Raw genomic sequence first — 20,063 nt, 5'->3', positions numbered from 1 at the left:
GACAGCTTACTGTCAGATACATCTCTTAAAAAAAAAAAAAACAAACAGGAATGACACCATGAAGCTTACAAAATGCTCTTTTCTTTTTCCCTAAAATACAGGCATTGTCTTTTCAATGAATGCTGAATCAACTTTGTTTATCAGGAGACAATTGCATCTGTAATATTAAACAACAGCCCATTGTTAATTTGACCAAAATGATGGTATAAGGATAAGACAATCAGGATGTCAAATGTTTTCCTCATCGTTGCAACAGCTCAGAGTTGCTTTCTGTCACTAACAAGTTTGATGCCATAGTACGATCTGCACCACAGGCTAAGCTATTTAAATTCCTTCACATATACAACTCATCTGAAAAAATATAAGTATAAAACATAAATCAGCACAAAATGGCAATAATTAACCATGCATAAATGGTGCAAGAGACCAGAATCTCTACTCACCAGTGCACTCCAGCACAGCTGCACATACTGAAGTCAAAACACTGTTAGTCAGGTCCTTTGTTCTGCTTCAACAAAATACAGAAACAAAAGCAGCAAAACTACTGTGACACCTTTTCTGTCTTTTTCAATTACAGGGTGCCACAGTATCTCCTGGCACAATCAGATAGTTCTTGTGGTGACAGTTGATCATTTGCCTGCAAGGGGCAGGCAACCAAACTGCAGCCAATATATATCACTTAACATTGCACTACTACACTCTTTATTTCTGAATTCCTGAAGGTGAATCTCAAAACAGGCTCCATTCATCACAAAGAAAGTACTTAAACATTTAATGGCAAGGACTTCCATTGGAGATAGTGGCTAGTGGCTACCTCCTTACTAAGGTACTAAGAAAAGGAAATCAAACTATGTATTAAATACAATGTTAATAAAGCTGAGTTACACACCTGTATCCAAAAGCCTTGAACCAGGATGAAAATCCTTAAGTCTAATGTTGCTGTTTCTGAATATACTCTGAATTTCAGAACTCACTGAAACATCCTTGATCAAAAAGTCATGCAGAAACCTAGTTCCTTGTGAACAAATTTCTTTCTACTCAATTAACTCAACAAAGTGCACAAGACAATAATTAATTTTAATTTCAAAGAAGGAGATACTAGAATTCGTTACAGAAAAAGAAGTTTACAAGCAGCTTTACAGCAGAAAGCCTGTGTCCTGAATGGCAAATTGTAGTAGGGTGAGGCATGGGGATAGAAGGGTGATCCAGAACAGTAGCTGCTCATAAAGAAATGTGCTGACAATTCTGAACAATGAGTTATTGCTTTTGATGTCAGATTTCCTGAATAAATGGGGAGTTGCTAAGTATTTTGATACTGCAAGCAACTGCTGCTATTACTTTGAATAAAAAGAAAAACTGCAAGTTTGTGGAATATTGTTTACTGTTAATCAACACATCTTAACCAAAGTCTTCACAATACTCAAAGCTACATTTAAGTATACAATAGTCTCAATCACAAAAAAACGAGCACAACAATTAAACTATGTAAGGCCTTAAAAGCACAGTGTGTATTGTTGGAATATTATTTTGTTCACAATTAGGCTACATATAATTAAGTTTATTTTTCATAGTTTTATTCACATAAAATGCATTCAAGGGAAAGGCAACTTAAGTTTATTTTATGATGAGTTAATAGAAAAATGTCAATATTCTCTTCTTGTCACTCCTCCCACCCCACACAGGCCCAATTAGTAAAATTTCCATACAATACTCAAAAACAATAAGCTTTTACACTAAACACCCAAAATTAGCCTGATCAGACAACTGCTAAGTTGCAAATTCTTTATTACAATGTTGGATAAACTTCAAGGTTCTTCTAAATGACACATTGTGGCTCTAGAAAATCAGTGTTTAAAACTACATGGTTCAAGAAGTCTTCTAGATTTTAAGTCTGGTTTCAAAGAGGTATTTTGTGGCCTCAGTAGCAATCATGTGAATGATACTTGCATAACAACAACGATAATTTGTGGAATTATTCTGGCAAGATTAGGACTCCTGAGAACATGAGTGGATACATTTTATTATCCTGAAAGCTAAGAGACAATATGAGTACAAAATAACTAAAGGAAAACTAAACACAAAAGAAATAAAAAAATATGGGAAAAGATATCTATTTTCCCCCCCTCTCCCTGCAAGAGGGCATGAGTAATTTCCAGTGACTGTTTATTCTCATTACATACATTAGTATTTGTTCAAATTTCATGGCTATTACATTTTTACAGAACAACAGTTTAGAAGTCAGTTTTTTAATTACACCTGTGCAACAGAGTAAGTCACAGTACACTTTGAGATGTTTAAAAAATATTTATAAACTTGGTTTTGATATGCTAAAGCACTTGGCAACACTTTTACAGCATTGGGTTTTATATAATTAAATTTTCTTACAGTACTCCTTGTGATTTTTTTCTTTACATCTAAGAAGAAAAAACCTCACACAAAGAAATACGAACTGCCAGTCTGACTTCATGATCATGTAATTCCAGTTTATAATGCTGACATTAAAACCTTCATTAATTGTGTTGACAAATCATTACCTGTAGATTTAATGAAGGCAACCAAGATGATTTGAAAACAACATTCAGGTTTTAAGTTATATATTTATCAAAGTGTGCAGTTCTGCAGTGAAATGAAAAAAACATGTAAATACACAATGAAAGTTACAAGTTCACCAGTTCCTGTGACACAAAATGTTTTAATCTTTCAAGGTACTGTCCATAGAGTTCCACATCATTATGGCCTGCTCCTTCTACCCACAGTGGTTCTACAGGTCTCTGGCAACGCTCAAATAATGCCAGGCCATGTGAAAAGTCAATTACTTCATCTTCAGTTCCATGGATTATTAAGACAGGAGATGTTATTTTAGAAATTTTGTCAATGCTGTAAAGAAAAAGATTATATCTGTGAAAACAATGGCATAGTTCTGAAATACAACAGAAATTTTCTTCAGTTAAGATTTACTTAGTTTTTCAGTCTTACAGAAACATATTGCAAATGACTTTGTTCACAGTTACCCAGACTAACAATTCACTGGACAGAACTACTTGTTAAAACTAGGGATTTACATGTTATATACAGGAAAATGAATTACTTCTTTACAGATATCCACTAAAATGATTAGAGATGCAAGGTGCCTAAAAGGTTTACAAAGTTTTGTAAACATCTTCAAATCAAGTGCTCCTCTTCAATGTTATTCACTGATTTTTCTCCAATTCTTTTAATAAACTTTTGAAAAGAATTTCAGACAATATGCTAGACTACTTGTTTCTCTATTTGAGAACTTCTGTTACAGAGAAAATGCATGCTGAAGAAAAAAAATATCCTACAACTTACTTTGGGAATGCATCAAAGCAGTAAGTCTTCTTTGTATCAGGAAAAGCTACTCGCATTCCTGAGGTCAGTGGAGAATGAAGAATTACAGCAGCACTTTCATATCTAGCAGCAAGATCCACAGATGGTACCGTTCCTATACTCTGGCCATATATAATCACATTTTCAGGGCGAATTCCATACCTAGAAAATTAGAAATGTTTGAAAACTGGCATATAAAGTGAAACAGACGCAACCTACAGAGCAAGGCAAAAAAAGCATTTCTGAAGATGAAAATTTTCACAATGCTATCAACTATGAAACAGGAGCTGGTAGAAGAACAAGCAATTTTGTTCTATGACATTCCCGACTCAAACACACAATTATTTATTTACTCTCTATTTGCAGTAATTTTTTTCCCTATGCCTGAATTGGGAAATGATATTGGAATAATGATTTAAATTTTTTAATATGGATTTGTGAATGCAGTGTGGCTTGTTAAAGTCTTCACTTTAACTCCAGTGGACTTACAACAGACAACTGATTAGAGCCTTAATAGATCTTTGGTTATCATCACATGAAGCATAATCAAGCCTGCAAAAATTTGGTCAGCTTTACTCTTCTGCTATCTGATAAAACCTGCAAGCTGGTACATTGTTTATAAATTTAGTGAGACTTAAAGCTTGCCCATACTGACAATGAGCAGTATAATGATATTGATCATTCCACATAATAGCCAAGAAGCTTGTTCTTATCAAACTAATCCACAAGCAAGACAGCCCAGCAGGGAATACAGAATCGAAACCAAAGCCTTCCTCCTAGTAAGATGCAATTAACAGGGGCAAACAAAAGAAACATCTAGTTAACACTCATACAAGTAATTTTAAAATATTTTTCAGCATTAGTGTGAATGCAAAAAGCAACTTGCTACCCAAGTTACACGGGAAAAGCCTCTGAAGAGAACGATAATGTGGCCAAGAAGAGTGCCTGCAAAAAAAGTGAGCTGATCCACTGCCCTGTACCCCTAACCAGGGACTCTTAGCACAGGTCAGACTGCAGCAGTGTATCTAAACTTGGGAAAGGAAGTACCTTGAATAAGAAGGGATACCACACTGCACCCAAGAAAACCCCATACACAAAAAACCCCAAAACCAACAACTACACTTCCCAAAACCCCACAAAACACACCAAACAAACAAATTCCTCCCCATCATCTCTAAAAAAAGTCCAAAGCCCCCAAACTAAACCAAAAAACCCAAACCCAAATCACTGTTCTCATGCATTATTAAAAACTTGTTCAACTTTTTAAGTAAGAGCAGTCTATCAGGAAGTAGGTTTGACATTTGCCACTTTAAAAGGAATGAAAATCAAGTGTAGGAAAGTGCACCTGTTACCTTGTCTACAATAAAGGCATGCATATTTTCTGTCAGCATTATATAACAACACACATAGCCACAAAGAAGTTATCAAATTTCTATATTTTGCATATCTCCAGTAAAGTCAGGGGAGCAGAAGTATGAAAGAAATTCACAAGTATCTTATAAACACGGGTAAATAACTGTAGGGGTAACCAAACACTAAAATCAATAAAGTCTAAGAGACTAAAGATCAGGAACATTAGGAAAAAAAGTGTTTCATGTGTATCAAGACATTCAAATTACCAACCAACAAAACAGCTCCCTCCAAATCCACAAGTACTTCTTAATAAGCCAGAATAAGTATCTTCTACTTTGCATTCACATATAATCAACAGTTAATAAAAAAATATGTATCTAGGGAGATTTCAAGATTGTGGTATTACCTACATGTTACCAGCAGCAGAACTCATTAGACATGCCATTAACTTGCTAAATTTGGTATAAAACCCACTATTCACATCTAAAATTGTCAATTTAATATTTGTGTGTTTATTTAAATTGAGTTCTGATAAAGTGAAATGTAAAAGGTTTGAAAGTATTAGCACAGAGGCAGACTCTGCCTGACACAGGAATCTTGCTGCATCATGACTACTAAATCACTATCAGTGTTTCCTAGAAAGAGTTTCTAGTCATAATCAGATCATGATCAAATTAAGACTTCTAAAACTCTAAGTCTTCATCATCAGCCTGGAACTACTAAGAGGCCCTTCACAACAGTTCTCAAAGAAGAAACAATTTCAAGCATTAACAAGATTTTCTGAAAATTCCAACACACATAAATAAAATAAATGAAAGCTTTGAAACAAAAGACAAATCTAAGGTCGTCATTATTTCTGCATCTCTTCTGAAACACCTGAGAACATAGCACATATCCTTTTACAATTCATCTCTCAATTCACATCACATTTGTCCACTATGAAAGTACAGGACAGGCTTCCCTCCTTCCAACATAATCTGAACAAAACTTGCATTAATACATTGCATCACTAGTATGGCATGCAGTTTGCACAGCACATTATGATAAAACAGTTTTCGAATAATAAACCTTGCCAATTACCACACTTGCATTTCCTGTTGAGTTTTACAAGATACAGGCCATTACACAGGAAATCAAAGCACAACTTAAAAACTATATTGCAGAACATATATTCTCTTCTTTCTCATTATTTTTTCCCCTATTTTTTGATCAAATTCCTTCAGCCTGAAGACAGATAAATGAGGCTACAAAAAATAAGCCAAGAGAAGTATTTACAGTATCTGGATTAAAGTAATCCTTACTCCATCACAGTCAAATAGATTGCCTCACAGTGCCCACCAGAAAATACATGCTTTGCAATCAGTAAACTAAAGAAGTCAATAACCCAAAGTGGTAGTTCAAAGTACACTTCTGAATATTCTGGCTTGAATAGGATGGAAACCTAAACAATCAACCCCTCCCTCCCAAATAAAAAACTCCAAGCAGCTTGGAAAACAGATTACATCTGCTCATTCCAGTCTTCCCTTTTCTCTTGAAAAGGTTTAGTGGGCTGATCGTGGCTGGGTGCCAGGCACCCACCAAAGCAGCTCTCTCTCTCATTCCACTTCACAGCTGGACAGGGGAGAGAAAATTTGACAAAGGGATCATGGGCTGAGGTAAGGACTGGGAGAGATGGTGCATCAAATACCATCTCTAGATGTAGAGATATTAATTGAATTTATTACTAACAAAATCAGAGCAGGATTATGAGATGTAAAACACACCCTAAAAACACCTTTCCCCCACCCTCCCTCCTTCCCAGCTCCCCCAGCAGCGCAGGGACACAGGGAATGGGAGTTATGCTCAGTTCATCCCATGTTGTTTCTCTCCCTGTTCGGGGTGAGGAGTCCTTCCCCAGCTCACCATGGCATCCCCCTCATAGGAAGCCGTTCTCCATGAACTTCTCTGATGTCTGTCCCACAGGCAACAGTCCCCCTCACACTGCCGCAGGGTGTGTCGCTCTTCCATGGGGTGCAGTCCCCTCAAGGACAGGCTGCTCCAGCGTGCGCTCCTCTCTCCACAGGTCTCCCATGGGGTCACAACCTCCCTTCAGGCATCCCCCTGCTCTGGTGTGGGGCTCCTCTGGTGCCTGGAGCGCCTCCTGCCCGTCCTTCCCACTGACCCTGGTGTCTGCAGGGCTGTTCCCATCACATGTTCTCCTTTCACTCTTTTCTGGCTGAAATTACAACTGTGCAAGGATTTCTTTTTCCCCTCTTCTTCTTAAATATGCTATCCCAGAGGCACTACCGTAATTTCTAATCGGCCCAGCCTTGGCCAGCGGCACAGCCATCTTTGGAGCCAACAGAGATTGGCTCTGCCAGAAATGGAGGAAGCCTCTGGCAGCTTCCCAGAGAAGGCACCCCTGTAGGCCCCTGCTACCAAAGCTTGGACATGCAAACCCAATGTAATAGGCTTCTGAAATATTTAGAAAAAAGAAAGAGAAGAACTGTCCCTCTGTTGCTATTTCTCAAAAGTATCACTTTACAATCTACAACAGAAAAAATATGGAAAAGGTAACTGTTTCTAAGTTTCCTACTCATAAAATTTACTTCTTTTGACAGACTCATAGTCTGTTAAACTCCAAGAAGTTTTGTGTCAAATTATCAGATGACCATACCTGGTCTCCCAAAGAAGGAGTGTCAGATCAAGAGAAAAAGTCGCAGTAACACTGTTCTCCTCTCAAAATCAGTGCCTTGTAAGTACAGGCCATCCTGAGGAAGGGGAACATGACATTTACAGAGCCATATGCTTCAACTGGTTCCTCTGGTTACAAGAGGTCAAAGACATGCCGTAAAGACTGTTGCTATCTTTGAAAGCTCATTATGTTGATAATAGGACTAATGTAAACACTGTTGTCAACTCAAGTAATCTTAGAGAACCTGTGTCAGCATAGACAGACCTTCAGTGTGGGGGTGAAGGTAATGAAGGGTGTTTTTAGGTTTGGGAATTTTTTTTTTAAAGCCATAATCACCAAAAAGAACCTTGGAAGAAAACCTTAAAAGTAGCTATGCACAGATGTACCAGTGTGCTGGTTTTGCATAGAAAGTACTATTCTTCATGGACAAGGTATTCTGGGCAGAACCTGGTACAAAACTTGATATTTTCTGTAGTTTCAGGGCTGACTAAAACATCTTTCTCTTTCCCAGAGCAGCTGAAATTTCAATTCCTTTCAACACCCAATTCATCCTTTATGCTCACACACTTAAAGGTTACCTGCCTGGAAAGCAGATGGAATCTAAAGAATCTAAAATTCTTTTGACACAGAACCTGTGTTCATGTAAGCTTCCTGACATCCTTACAGAGTGTCTGAGCACTCACGAATTTCTGCCTCATCACCACACTAAAGGCACAGGTTAATGTCACTACAAAGCTAAGCTATAGCTGAACAGAAAGAACCACTTTCCTATTTGCAGCTTCAGCAATGCATTCCCCCTCATTAGGCTTTAACAGTTAATGAAAGGAGCTAAATAAACCTTGTCTGGGAGTAGTGGAGCAATTGCTTTAGCGCTCCTTTGTGCTGGCTGTGTTCAGGGACAGGCAGGAAACAGCATGCCACTGTTGGGTGAGGAAGGAGCAAGCCAATAAGGAGTTGTAACTTCGCCAGAATGTTCCAGTGCCTGGAACCAGGGCCCAAGATAACACTAATGAAGGCAGTATTCTTTTCTGTGGCCCTATATATGCTGACTAGATGTAGATGGTCTCCTGTAAAAGAGGCAATCCTGAACACTCTTGGCCTGATCTTTTCAGCTTCTGGTAGGAAAAGAACTGCTAAACAACAATGAAATATTCTTTTTTCCCCTTGGTGATGAACTTCATGTGATTTAGCAGAAACTCTTTTCACCATTTCTTTGATATTTCTGTCTTTGTAGCAAAACCTTTCCTGCACTTTACTAAATCTTACTTATCTTACTGGTGGGTCCATCTTTTCTCTGCCCCTCCATTCTCTTTTTCTCTTCATGGAATCACAGAGCAGTTTAGGTTGGAATGTAATATAGTCCATGCCCTTGCCATAAGGAGGTAATATTTCACTGAATCAAGTTGCTCAAAGTTCTGTCTGACCCCTAAACACTTTAATTGGATGTACATCACTTACATTGGATATTAACCTTATTTCATATTTTCACTGGATATTTACCATATTACCATGATACGCAATAAGAAAACTACAAAATGCATGTCTGGCTGTGACAATGTAGGTAGAGTTTTTTTGTTTCTTTGGTTTTTTTCCTTTGTTTTTGGTTTTTAACTTCAGTTACCTTTAAGAAACAAATACTAGCAGAAATTACCATGCTACAGTGTCAGGCTCTTAAAAAATACCTGCCATTGTGATCTGGATATACATAAGGGAGACAAAGTAATTTATATTTACTTCTGAACTATTGCTCTTAATCTAGAAGACTTGATTGCTTTACAATAATGAAATAAAATATTGATAAGATCAAGCTTAGAAGAGTACATTTTCCATAATACCTCTAGGCTTACACTAGATGCTCTACAGAAGCTGCAGTTTGCAAAGCTATTGCAACACATAGTTAGAAACCTGACACAGCACTTGGCGCACATGGAACAAGGGGGAACATTCCTGAGGGAATTTTCAATGTACATTCAGAATTTTTTGTCATCATGGACATAACGCATGAAATTACAGCTGCAAGTTGCAGAACATGAACGGCATGAACCTCATCCACGCCTGTAACTCTCAACATTTTAGGCCATGAATAAAATTCAGGAGCATACAGCTCTTCCTCGAATGATGTAGGCATCCCCCTTCTTGTGCATACAGTGTTTTTTTACAAAGGAAGAAGAAAAAAGGACCTATGTTTTATGAGAGGCAAATCCATTGTCCACATTATATCAACAAACTGCACTTTCTCTGCTCCTCTCACAGTTTGGCCTTTCTAAACTTTAAAATGCTACCAATACACCTGTTCTATTGTCAAGATTTCTCTTCCACAATAATTGAGCTACTTTTCCCTATCAATTTAAAGAAAACCTCAATTTCCCTCCAAAGGTACAAAGCTAGAGTACCTCAACTTCAGCTGAACTCCCCCCCTTCTACTTCTGAATGAAAAAAACCAAAAAAAGTAGTTTATGAATTGTGAAATGAACACTTTCGGTCAACATCTGAAGAGACAGTATTATTCCTATACCTGGCTGTTCAATTTATGAACATTCTGTCCACTTTGACACATTGTCTGATGGTGAGATTTACCCTTTAATTTTTCAATTATTATGCAGTTCATGATAAGCCATAATGAAGGGGCTGTTTCGCTTCTTACAGGTAAATCTGGTCACGAGGCAACTCTGGCACATCTTCAGAGGTTTCTGAATGAGTGCCACTTGCCCTGCATTTGCCTGGGGCTGGTTAAACCTTTCCACCCTTGCTAGGGTGTCATCAAAGGCCTTCAGAGACCAGAACAGCAGAAAATAGGCGTATCCCAAAATGACTCCTGGCATTTCAACACTTGGTAGTTATGACAGCTGGAAAAAGAATGTCCTTACTTGCAGCTTTTATACAGTCCCATACACATGAATATGCAACAATGTACAACTTTTCCAAAACTGATGAAGCCAGTGAATCACACCACCTTCTTTCATGGCCATCATCCACATAGGTAGTGACTGCTTCCTATTAACATCTTCAAAGGAGGTAAAGGATAGGGACACAACTCAGTATCTACATCTGTTGTTTACCTGTTCTGATAGGCTGCCAAACTAGTTTTATGTATTCACTTTCATGAATATTAATATTCACAGCAAAATCTCATCATCACCCTCAGTATAAGTTCCAGACTATTTCACCCCAGGTGTCCAGTCCGCACTGGACAGCTGCACTGATTTACAGGTGAGTACGTGGATTGTCTTCCCAAGACACAAAACTTAAGATTTGTATCTTAAGTTTTCTCACTAGTATCTTAACTAAAGACTAGCAAGTCTTTACCACAAGTGGTTTTGTTGACTGTAGAATTAAGTCTGCATCAGCATTTCAATTACGCCAGAAACACCTTTTAGTGTTTTTCATTTTTCAGCACAGGGAGTGCAGGGAGCTATGGCTGTGATCAATCTCTGAAGGTAACTTCTCCATTCTTTTCTTCATCACATCACAAACTGGGAGGCAGAGTTTAAAACTTTCTGATCCTTTCTTATCTCATTTCATCAACAAGAATTTCCAAGGAGTTACAGCTATACTCACATTTATCCTGCAAACAAACTATTGAATTACTTTGTTTTTGCAGAATTAGTTATAAACGTTAAAGATTGTACCAATGTGAAACTGACAGAAGAAGCTACACTATGAAAGTGAATCAAGGCTGCAGCAAATGCTCAAAGGCTCTGTTCTGGTCCAGATATACATTGAGTATTTTAACACAGCTGAGCACTGTCTCAGGGCTCAAGAGAATACCATAGCTGGATAACCAAACTGTGAGCTAGAATATCCAGAGTCAAGTGCTGAACTTCCCCCTGTTACATCCAGCATTCAGATACAAGGATGAGACCAGATCAGCCAATTGGAAGGCTGTTTTAAGTACTACAGGTGTAACTGGTAATACCAACCTCTTTTTCAGCAGTAGACCAAATTCAGTTCATGTGTGTGAAAGTCACAAGTTGAGCAGACCAATTGAAACTTCATACACTCTATAGAATTACCTAATTGCTACAGGAGGAGAAATAATAATAAAAAAAAGGCAGACAAAAAAAGGGACCAAGGTGAGGTCATTCTTGAACATAAGAATATCTTATAAGATATATTTAGAGGTCTCCCCAACAATGTCTGCTGACAAATGAGCACACTTGTATGGGACGTTACAATCACAGAATAGTTTGGGTAAGGGACCTTTAAATACCCTGTAATTCCACCTTCTCTGCCATGGGCAGGGATGCTTTCCACTAGATCAATCTGCTCAAAGTTCCATTCAACCTGGCCTTGAGCACTTCCTGGGATGGGGAAGTTGACAACAATTTCTCTGGACAACTGGTTCTTCTCATGGCAACTGCTCTGGCAACTTGTTCCTGTGCTTTATCACCCTCACAGAAAAGAATTTATTTCTTATATCTAATCTCAATCTACCCTCTTTCAGTTTAAAGCCATTAGCCTGTGTCCTATCAATCATGAACAATCTTATTTGTTTAGAGAAAATACACTTCATTGCTTAAGAATAGTGGTGAGAATTCAAATTGTAATCACATTTCCTTGCAGATTGTATATTCACACATTCATTACAAAGAAGAAGAAACAATAATTACAAATTAGTTTCTAAAACAGAGCCTGTAAACTGACATAAAGTATTATGTTTCACCACCTAGTTCTCTTCCATTTTCTGTTTAAATAGTTCAAACCTTCTTCCAAATTGTTCACAAACAAATGTTAATAATGTAAATGTAACCGGGTATTTCACTGAGTAGCTAATCACCAACCAGCTACAAACCATAGTCAACAGTGCACCTGTTGCAGCTTTTGGCCTGTGGAACAGCCATATCTCAACTTTCCATTGTAATAAAAATAAACACCAAAAGCTAATCTAACAACCTAGTATGCATGTTTTTGAATAGATGAAGCTGAAAACCTGTCTCCTGCGGTTGAATGAGGTTTATGATAATAAGCTTTTCCCCTATTTAATACAGGGATAACACATGCTTCTTTGAAAAGAAGTATCATACTATTGTAATGTAAAATGAGTGCAAGACTAAATGTATATTTAAAGCACTGAAAAGGGGTAATCTGCTCATTAATACTACATTGATGAAGTTCTAAACTCACTGTGACAATTACCAGGATCCAGGATTTAAAGCCCACATGCCCTTGCACTAAGTCAAATCCCTGATACTATAATTATTAAACAGGATGCTCAAGTTGCAATGACTGAGCCATAACAACACACTTCAGGTTTTTATACCTTTTTGATATAAAATACACAGTGTGCTGGGATTTTCTGGTGGGCAGTTATTCTTATGATAGAATACTATTTTAAAAGTAGTATTTATAGTCTGGGTATTTGTAACCATGAGAAGACTATTGAGCTAAATGGAAAAAATTATGGTGAAAATTGCTCTCAAATTAGAGAAGCTGCACATATTTGGTGCAGGATTCTGTAGGATTCTCACTTATATCAGTGAATGTATTCACAGTCTTTCATCTTGCTATTTTATGTCCCACAAAACCAGAGGCTTAGAACACAGAAATTGCTGAAATAACATCTTTCCATTTGTATTTTTTTTCTTGTCCATTTTTATTCTGCTTGAGTTAACACCACTGCTCGAAATTCCACTTTTTTTGTTCCCACCATAAGGTATTTAAACAGATCCGTTACAAACTCTCCCACACATTATGTTTTGTGAAGCTAGCTTTCTATATAAAGCAAAAAGATGTTTTCTCTCTTTGGAAATACTGTAGCTGCTAGTCAGAATTCTGAGACAAAGGTGATCCCAACACCATACAGAAATAAGAGTCTCACCAAGTTCTCTTGTACCAGCTTTACTCTGCCCCTCCCTACAAAAAAAGTAGGTGATGGAAATTATCTGAAGAAACAACCTGCATTTTCTCACATCCACATCACAACGTGGGTTAATCACTGGGGTATCAATCATTATGGATTTTTCCCAATTTTTTAAATTTTGCAGCTGAGAAGATTCCAAACAATGACAATAAGGAAGATAGTCTAATTGTTCAAGACTAAACCACAGCTTATTAAATTTAATTACATTTCAATTTTTCCAGTCGGTAAGTAATATATACTGATCCTGCTTAATACTGACAATGCCTTCAACATCAGGCACCACCAGTCAGCTTGGATTTGAATCCACTAATTCTACATCACAGCATTGCTGTTTCAACTACCAATGCATGTGAAATAAAACCATTTGACAAGAATGCTGTAAAAGAAAAATGGCAACTAATGTCTTACCTTGTTCTAAGAGCCACCCAAGCAGCATCAATGTCAGCATATAGATTCTTCTCCGTAGGCTTCCCAGAACTTGCACCATATCCAGAATAATCATAGGAGAATATGTTGCAATTAATCCGTGAACCCAGTCCAATATAGAAGCTGCTCATCTGACCCAGGTCAACAGCATTTCCATGTGAGAAGAGCAAAGTGTACTTGGCGTTAGGTGAGCAACGCACGAACATACAGGCAATCCTGTTGCCTTTACATGTTCTAGTCATGAAGCACTCAATGGCATCTTTTTCTCTGGAAGAATATTGCCAGTCTGCTCGCTCTGAGAGATGTAAAGTCCAGCGACTGCCACTCTCATCACACATCAGTGTGTATGTGGGATCAGGAGGTAAGAATGCCAGCTTAGAGGCAATTTTCCCTGGGCATGGTGGACAACAGAACAGGCAACACAGCTCACTAAAGGAAAGATTATTCATCTTCTAGTCTGAAATGGGAAGAGAGAATAGTATCAGTTTCCAGGTACAATCTGACATTAAAAAAATCCAACTTAAAAAAAGTGAACACAATATCTCTAGGAAATAACACGTAACTTCTGAACATTTAACAAAACAAAGACTTAAATCCATATATATATATATTTCCATATAATATTCAATTTTATATTATTAGTTATTTCACAATGGGTATATTAGTAAAGGGGAGTGATAACACTAAAGCCCTGCCAGATATCAAAAGTAAAGCATGATTATCCAGAGAAAGAAAAAGCATGAGTTTTAAACTTTCTTTGGAGGAAATGAAGTTCCTCATCTTAAGACATTAAGAAAAATGTTCTTCCCACTGAAAAATAAATACATGATAAAAGAACAATTAAAGTATGTTGCAGAGTTACAGCATACTAAGGTTATGCAGATTTCTGCAGCTAAAAGTCACTACAGCATCTCCTAAATACAAAGAAAGTATATTGCAATCACGGGGTATGGGCTCCTGCACTATCAGAAGTAGGAAGGGTGCATGAAGGTCAAAATGTAGAAGACAAAACAAAATGATGCTTCTGGATTAGCAAACACTCTAGAGCTTTGGTACACAAAAATGTAGCCATAAACTTATCTTCACTCCTCATACTTGCCGACATAAATATTTTGAAAACCTTCAAAGAAGTTCTTAGCTGTATTGCTATTGTATTGTATTGAATTGGGATTGTATAAATGACACAACTGGGTTTTTTTTCCATGTTTCAAGAAACATCTCTTTAACTAAATCCTCTATCACAAATATTTGTTAAAGCAACATAATCTATAGTACCAATTCAAAGCATTGGTTTTAAGAGTGGTGAGGGGGGAGAAAAATAAATAAACACACCTATACCTAAAGCAAGATAGGTAAAGATACAGCTGCCCTTAAAATAGACATCGTGTTCTCTTAATTTAGAGCAGTAAGAAGGGAGTGGGGGGAAATCTTTTGTTGCGGCAATAATTTTTCTCAGAGATAAGAAGAGCAATGACATTTGACAAGTACTGTGCTGGAAACCAGCACACCAAAGATAAGCATTTACTCTACTTTCCTTGAGTTCAGGCATCTGACATTTCATCTTAACTTAAACAACTTTTTCATACCAAATCTACCTACAAGTCTCAAGTTCCTCTCCCGACAGTCCCCTGTGAACATAAACACGTACAGTTTCACATACTGACTTTGACTCAAACTACAAAACAAGCAGATTTCAGTTGTCTACAGTACCATGCTGTTCCAGAAGTATTTGGGTCATCCAACACTAAAATCTTACTGCTACCTATGACACCTAACAATATTTAGCTATTTCAAATTTTGACCTTAAATTTGTACAGAAGCATAGTTTTCATGCGTAAATTTCTTTTTAAAGAAGCTTCAAGGACAGTGCTGCAAAAACACTTTAACATGTATCACAGAACAACTATCTGCATTTTTGGATGCATGAATGGTTCCTTCCTGGTGGTACAGTAGGAAAGCATACTGCAAACAACGCTACATGGAGCATACTCTTAGAGCAGCAAAACCAGGCACAGTGAGACAGTCTGACAAACACACAAGCATTCGTGGAATACCACAAAAAAGGAGGCTGCCACAGCTAAGGTTTTTCACCCAGGTCTCTAGTTTTCTTCAAAACAGAGGGAAACCACAGAGGTTTAGACATGGGAGATCAACACTTCCAACTTAGAGGACATGGTGGAAAGTACTGATCAGCTCCCTTAAGAAGGTAGATAGACTCTTAAAGAAGATCCTGGATAAAGGACCATATTCCTGACAGCTGAAGTAACAATAATATTGTGTTTCAGCACAATTAGTCACTCAAATATGGAATAACTCACCTCTGTCAGATGAGATTATGTGAACATTAAGTTTCAGCTATACCCGCAAGTCAGGATAAGTGGAAGGAGTCTATGGAGGAAGTCAAACTATTAGCAAAAGGTTTAGATTGTCTTATGCAAAGTAAAAATCCTATTGTTTTGGGGGGTGGTGGTGGTGGTGTGTATTTGTTCCTTCTTCACTTCTCTTGTAATTATGAGCACCAATGAAGCAACTTCGTTCACCTCTACTTAATGAGTTCATCTTTGCAGTCCAGCCTCAACATGCTTTTTTTCCAAGTACTTAAAACACGATACTCAAAATCACTTCTATTTCTATCAGAAACTATTAAATGGATCTATTCTGAGTGAGTTTTCCCACCTGCACAGAGACGCTGAAGGTGAAATTAGATATTATACTTTATTCTAAGGGGATGATTATAATTTTTTGTGAAAAATTTAAAAGAATTTGTAGCTCCAAAAGTGAGATATAAATAGTTTGTTTTGCCCAGGTACCAGCATGTAACGAGAACTACAGAATTTCTTATTTCTTCCAAATCCCCTTGTCAGAAAGAATTAGAACAGGAGTTTACATTATTTGAAAGTGTAAACAGCCCAGAAACACTACAAATATGATCTCACTCATAAAATATTTTCTATTTACCCAAGTAATTTCAGAAGACTGGAAACTGGCCTGCAGGATTCACACACAGGGCAGTACAGCAGTAAACCACAGTGAATTAGCTGATGTGGTGGTAATGTCCCCCAAGATAGCGTAAATGTGCTAAAAATGGGTTGTCACCAGATACGGAAGATGACATGCTGAAGACAGCAGATGAAGTATTATTCCTCCCCTGTGCTAGACTAATGCAGGCTTTGTGTATTGATCTTTTAATCCAATGGAAAATATGCCTGCTGAAATAAAAGATTCTGATTCATTCTCCAACTAAATCATAGCTAATAACAACTCTCTTCTTTAAAACAAACACATGCTACTTTTTTCACTCAGAAGACCCAAGACAACCAGCAGGTCACTAACTGAACCAATTTGATGCAAAACACCTACTGAACTTTCACAGGAGAACAGCTCCAACTAAATACAAACAATGTTTCTATTATACTGGAACTGGCTTGTCTTTCACTGTGATGGATTGTATTCACATGAGAGTGTGAATAAGCTGGATGCATGCTTTATCTGGATTCTTAGTGAAGCTGAGGCAAAAACAACTCTGACTAGATTACTTTAAGCATATGGTTCCACAAGTACAGATGAGTAACTTTAATGGGACTCGTTTGACTAAGATATGCTGTGAATACCTAAGGTATAGTCTAACACCTTCTGAGCATGTATGATGTAAATCTCTGTGCTCATTACAGCATAATCAGATTCTGAGAGCAACACATCCCAACAACACAACTATCTCACCTTCTACTTGACATTTCAGTAGTAATAAAAATGCCAGTGCTGTTCTGCAAACACAGTTCCTACAGCTGGTAAAATATACTAACAACAAAAAGAATGCGATAAAGAAATATAGACCCCCCTTTAAAATTATACTGCATTTTTCATAGTAAATAAGTATGAAAATCCTGTAGAAGAAACTGCAAAAAACTTTTCTATTGCAAGAAATAAAACAGACCCAAGCTATACGACTTATCCCTTCTAGGATAGCTTTTAAAAGGAAAGCAAGAGCATTTTATCAATCTTATCTCTTTAACTGTCTTATGAATAAAGACTTAACATATAAAATTACAAATGTAAAATTGCCCAGAGGCAGTGATTTCAATTCATTCTGTGGCAATTAGCCTTTTCACAAAGGCTGACAGAAGTGGGAAAATGTCTATTTAATTTTAAATGCCTCAAGTATTTATCTTGTGCTTCCTAGGATAACACAAATGTAATTTTTCACATGAGTAATTATTCCTGTCCTCCTATCTCTCTGTACATAATAACAAGACAGTGGAACCTATTATTCACATCTTTGAATGCTTCACTATGTATTAGTCTCAAAACCAGCCCAACCTTGCAAACACTTATCTAGAAATCTTATATTTACATTAAATATAAATTATTCTAATTGTTTATTTAAATTAAATTGCCTATTTCATGGGAACTATTCACAAGAACAAAGTCAAACTCATATATATAGCTGCTGGTTTGGAACTTTAAGTGTTGTTCAAACCATAACGGGCAAGATATTAAAATTGTTGGGGTTTTTTTTGTTTGTTTGTTTTGTTTCGTTTTTTTTTTTGTTTGGTGGTTTGTTTTGTTTGGGTTTTTTTGTGTGTGTGTATTTTGGTCGTGGGTTTGTTATTTGATTAGAGTCTTTTTTCATCTTTATTGTTCATTATCTACTGCTGAAACAAGAAATTCTAAAGCATTTTTCCTCACACTTTCATTGAGAACAATACAATAAGAACTTGAGTTCAAGCCACTACTGAAATACTGATATTTATTTCAACACCTGTGTAATGTTAAAAATTGAACAGTACGATATGAACATCCTTTAACTAGTCCAACAGTTAAAGCAACAAAATGTTCAGAGAAAAAGAAATCATTAGTGTCTGATTCAGTACCATATAAAAGGATTAAGACAATATTAAGAAAGAATACACAGTAAGTCCAGAAAACAACACAAAGGAAGTATATTGAATTATGAAAAAGCTATATTAAGAAATACTGTGAAGTAAGTGTTTAAGATAGTTTTCAAAGGACAAAGTAGGCTACATGAAAACAGAGAAGCCTGATCAAATCAAAACTATACATTGTTAATTTGATTCTAAACAAATAAACACTCCTTCTAGTCTTTCAAATTCTATCTATTTTAACACGTATAATTTAATTATCCTCTGCTGGTTACTTTGTGTATATCAAAACCTAAGGGCACAGTTGAAAAAAGAAAGGGAATCCAGGAAACATTAACTGAAAAATCCAGACATTCTTTATCAACCGAAGAACAAACGAAACCTCTAAAGGCTCCAGATAGACAACTGGGATTAAGCCGATTACATAATGCCTTGCATGCTCTAAGCAAGCCTCTGCCCCCGGAGCTGCCCTGCTGAAGGCACCCGCCGGCTGCTGGCGCTGAAGCCCCGGCCCGGTGTCCCGGCGCAGGCTGGCCGGCCACCAGCACCGAGCTCCGCCCTCAACGCTGCTCTGCGCCCAGGTACTTCTTTCTGCTCTGATTTCCGCAGCCATGAACTTTCCGAGTTAATTACTGACCAAATACTTTAAATTTTTATATTAATAACACCTGAGAGCAATGTTGAGGCCAGCGTTACTCCCACCCTCTACAGTAGAAGCTGAAGGAATAAATTTAACCAGGCTGGCGGGAACTAAATTAACTCCTCAGGTGTCCGAATCTGAAAAGGGCTCCGCCGAAGTCCTCAGCAGTGACTCGAAGGCACTGTTCGGAGCCCGAAAAGCCAGACTTAAACACGCGTGTCACAAGTCAGTGCGCCCGTTTCCAACAAAGGAGTCCAGGGCAAGACCACGGAGACGGGAGCACCGGACAGATCTCCCACAGCACCCGGGCATTCCGAGGCAGGCGACACGCCAAGAGACCCCCGAGCCCAGCGACACTGGGACGCGGGCAGGAGGCAGGCGGAGTCGGCAGCTCCCCGCCCGGTTCGTGCCGCAGACCGAAGCCGCGCCGCCCGCCTCTCTGAGGAAACGCCGGTGGCTGCCGCGGGCCCTTCCGCTCGCCCCAGGGGCCGCCACACGCCTGCGCCAGGCGGCGCGGACGGGCCGCGGGTCCGAGCGGAGCAAGAGACCCGGACGGAGCCGCGAGGGGGAAACAACTCGCCCTCACGCCGCGGCCGCGGGTCACCCGCACACCGTCCATCCCCGCAACGCCGAGGGACGACAGCCCCTACCTGCACCTGGCGCTCCGCTCGGCGGCCCCGCGCTCTCCCGACTGCCGGGTCGGCGGGCCGTGGGGACGCCGGCTGTGCTGAGTAACGGCGCGGCGGGAGGCGGCCGTCAGCGCCCCGGCTCCGGCCGGAGAACGCGCGGCCCTGACAGTACTGAGCCCGCCCCGCGCAGCCTCCGGAGCGGCGCCAGCCTCGCCCCGCCTGCAGACTACACCGGCGCGGGGGCGGCCGGGGC

General features: G+C 38.6%; 1 protein-coding gene across 4 annotated transcripts; it reads right to left on the bottom strand.

The window, feature by feature from the left end:
• Nucleotides 1-1,363: 1,363 nt before the first annotated feature.
• On the bottom strand, nucleotides 1,364-20,038 carry ABHD17B (abhydrolase domain containing 17B, depalmitoylase). Of its 4 annotated transcripts, XM_071448662.1 has the most exons (6): nucleotides 19,832-20,038; nucleotides 19,210-19,362; nucleotides 15,980-16,049; nucleotides 13,644-14,118; nucleotides 3,331-3,510; nucleotides 1,364-2,877 (listed from the first exon to the last, which is right to left on the bottom strand). In XM_071448662.1, the coding sequence occupies exons 4-6, from the start codon at nucleotides 14,108-14,110 to the stop codon at nucleotides 2,658-2,660; spliced, it is 867 nt and encodes a 288-aa protein (XP_071304763.1). In that variant the 5' UTR covers nucleotides 14,111-14,118; nucleotides 15,980-16,049; nucleotides 19,210-19,362; nucleotides 19,832-20,038; the 3' UTR covers nucleotides 1,364-2,657. The 4 variants fall into 4 exon arrangements, with proteins under 4 accessions (XP_071304763.1, XP_071304762.1, XP_071304761.1 ...); XM_071448661.1 differs by lacking the exon at nucleotides 19,210-19,362; XM_071448660.1 differs by lacking the exons at nucleotides 15,980-16,049; nucleotides 19,210-19,362 and having other exon boundaries at nucleotides 19,832-20,037.
• Between the last annotated feature and the right edge of the window lie 25 nt (nucleotides 20,039-20,063).

This window comes from Agelaius tricolor, unplaced genomic scaffold (assembly GCF_023055355.1).
Source record: "Agelaius tricolor isolate 1412-34295 unplaced genomic scaffold, bAgeTri1.0.p SCAF_27, whole genome shotgun sequence".
Classification (NCBI taxonomy): Eukaryota; Metazoa; Chordata; class Aves; order Passeriformes; family Icteridae; genus Agelaius; species Agelaius tricolor.
This window is presented reverse-complemented; position numbering and strand designations above follow the sequence as displayed.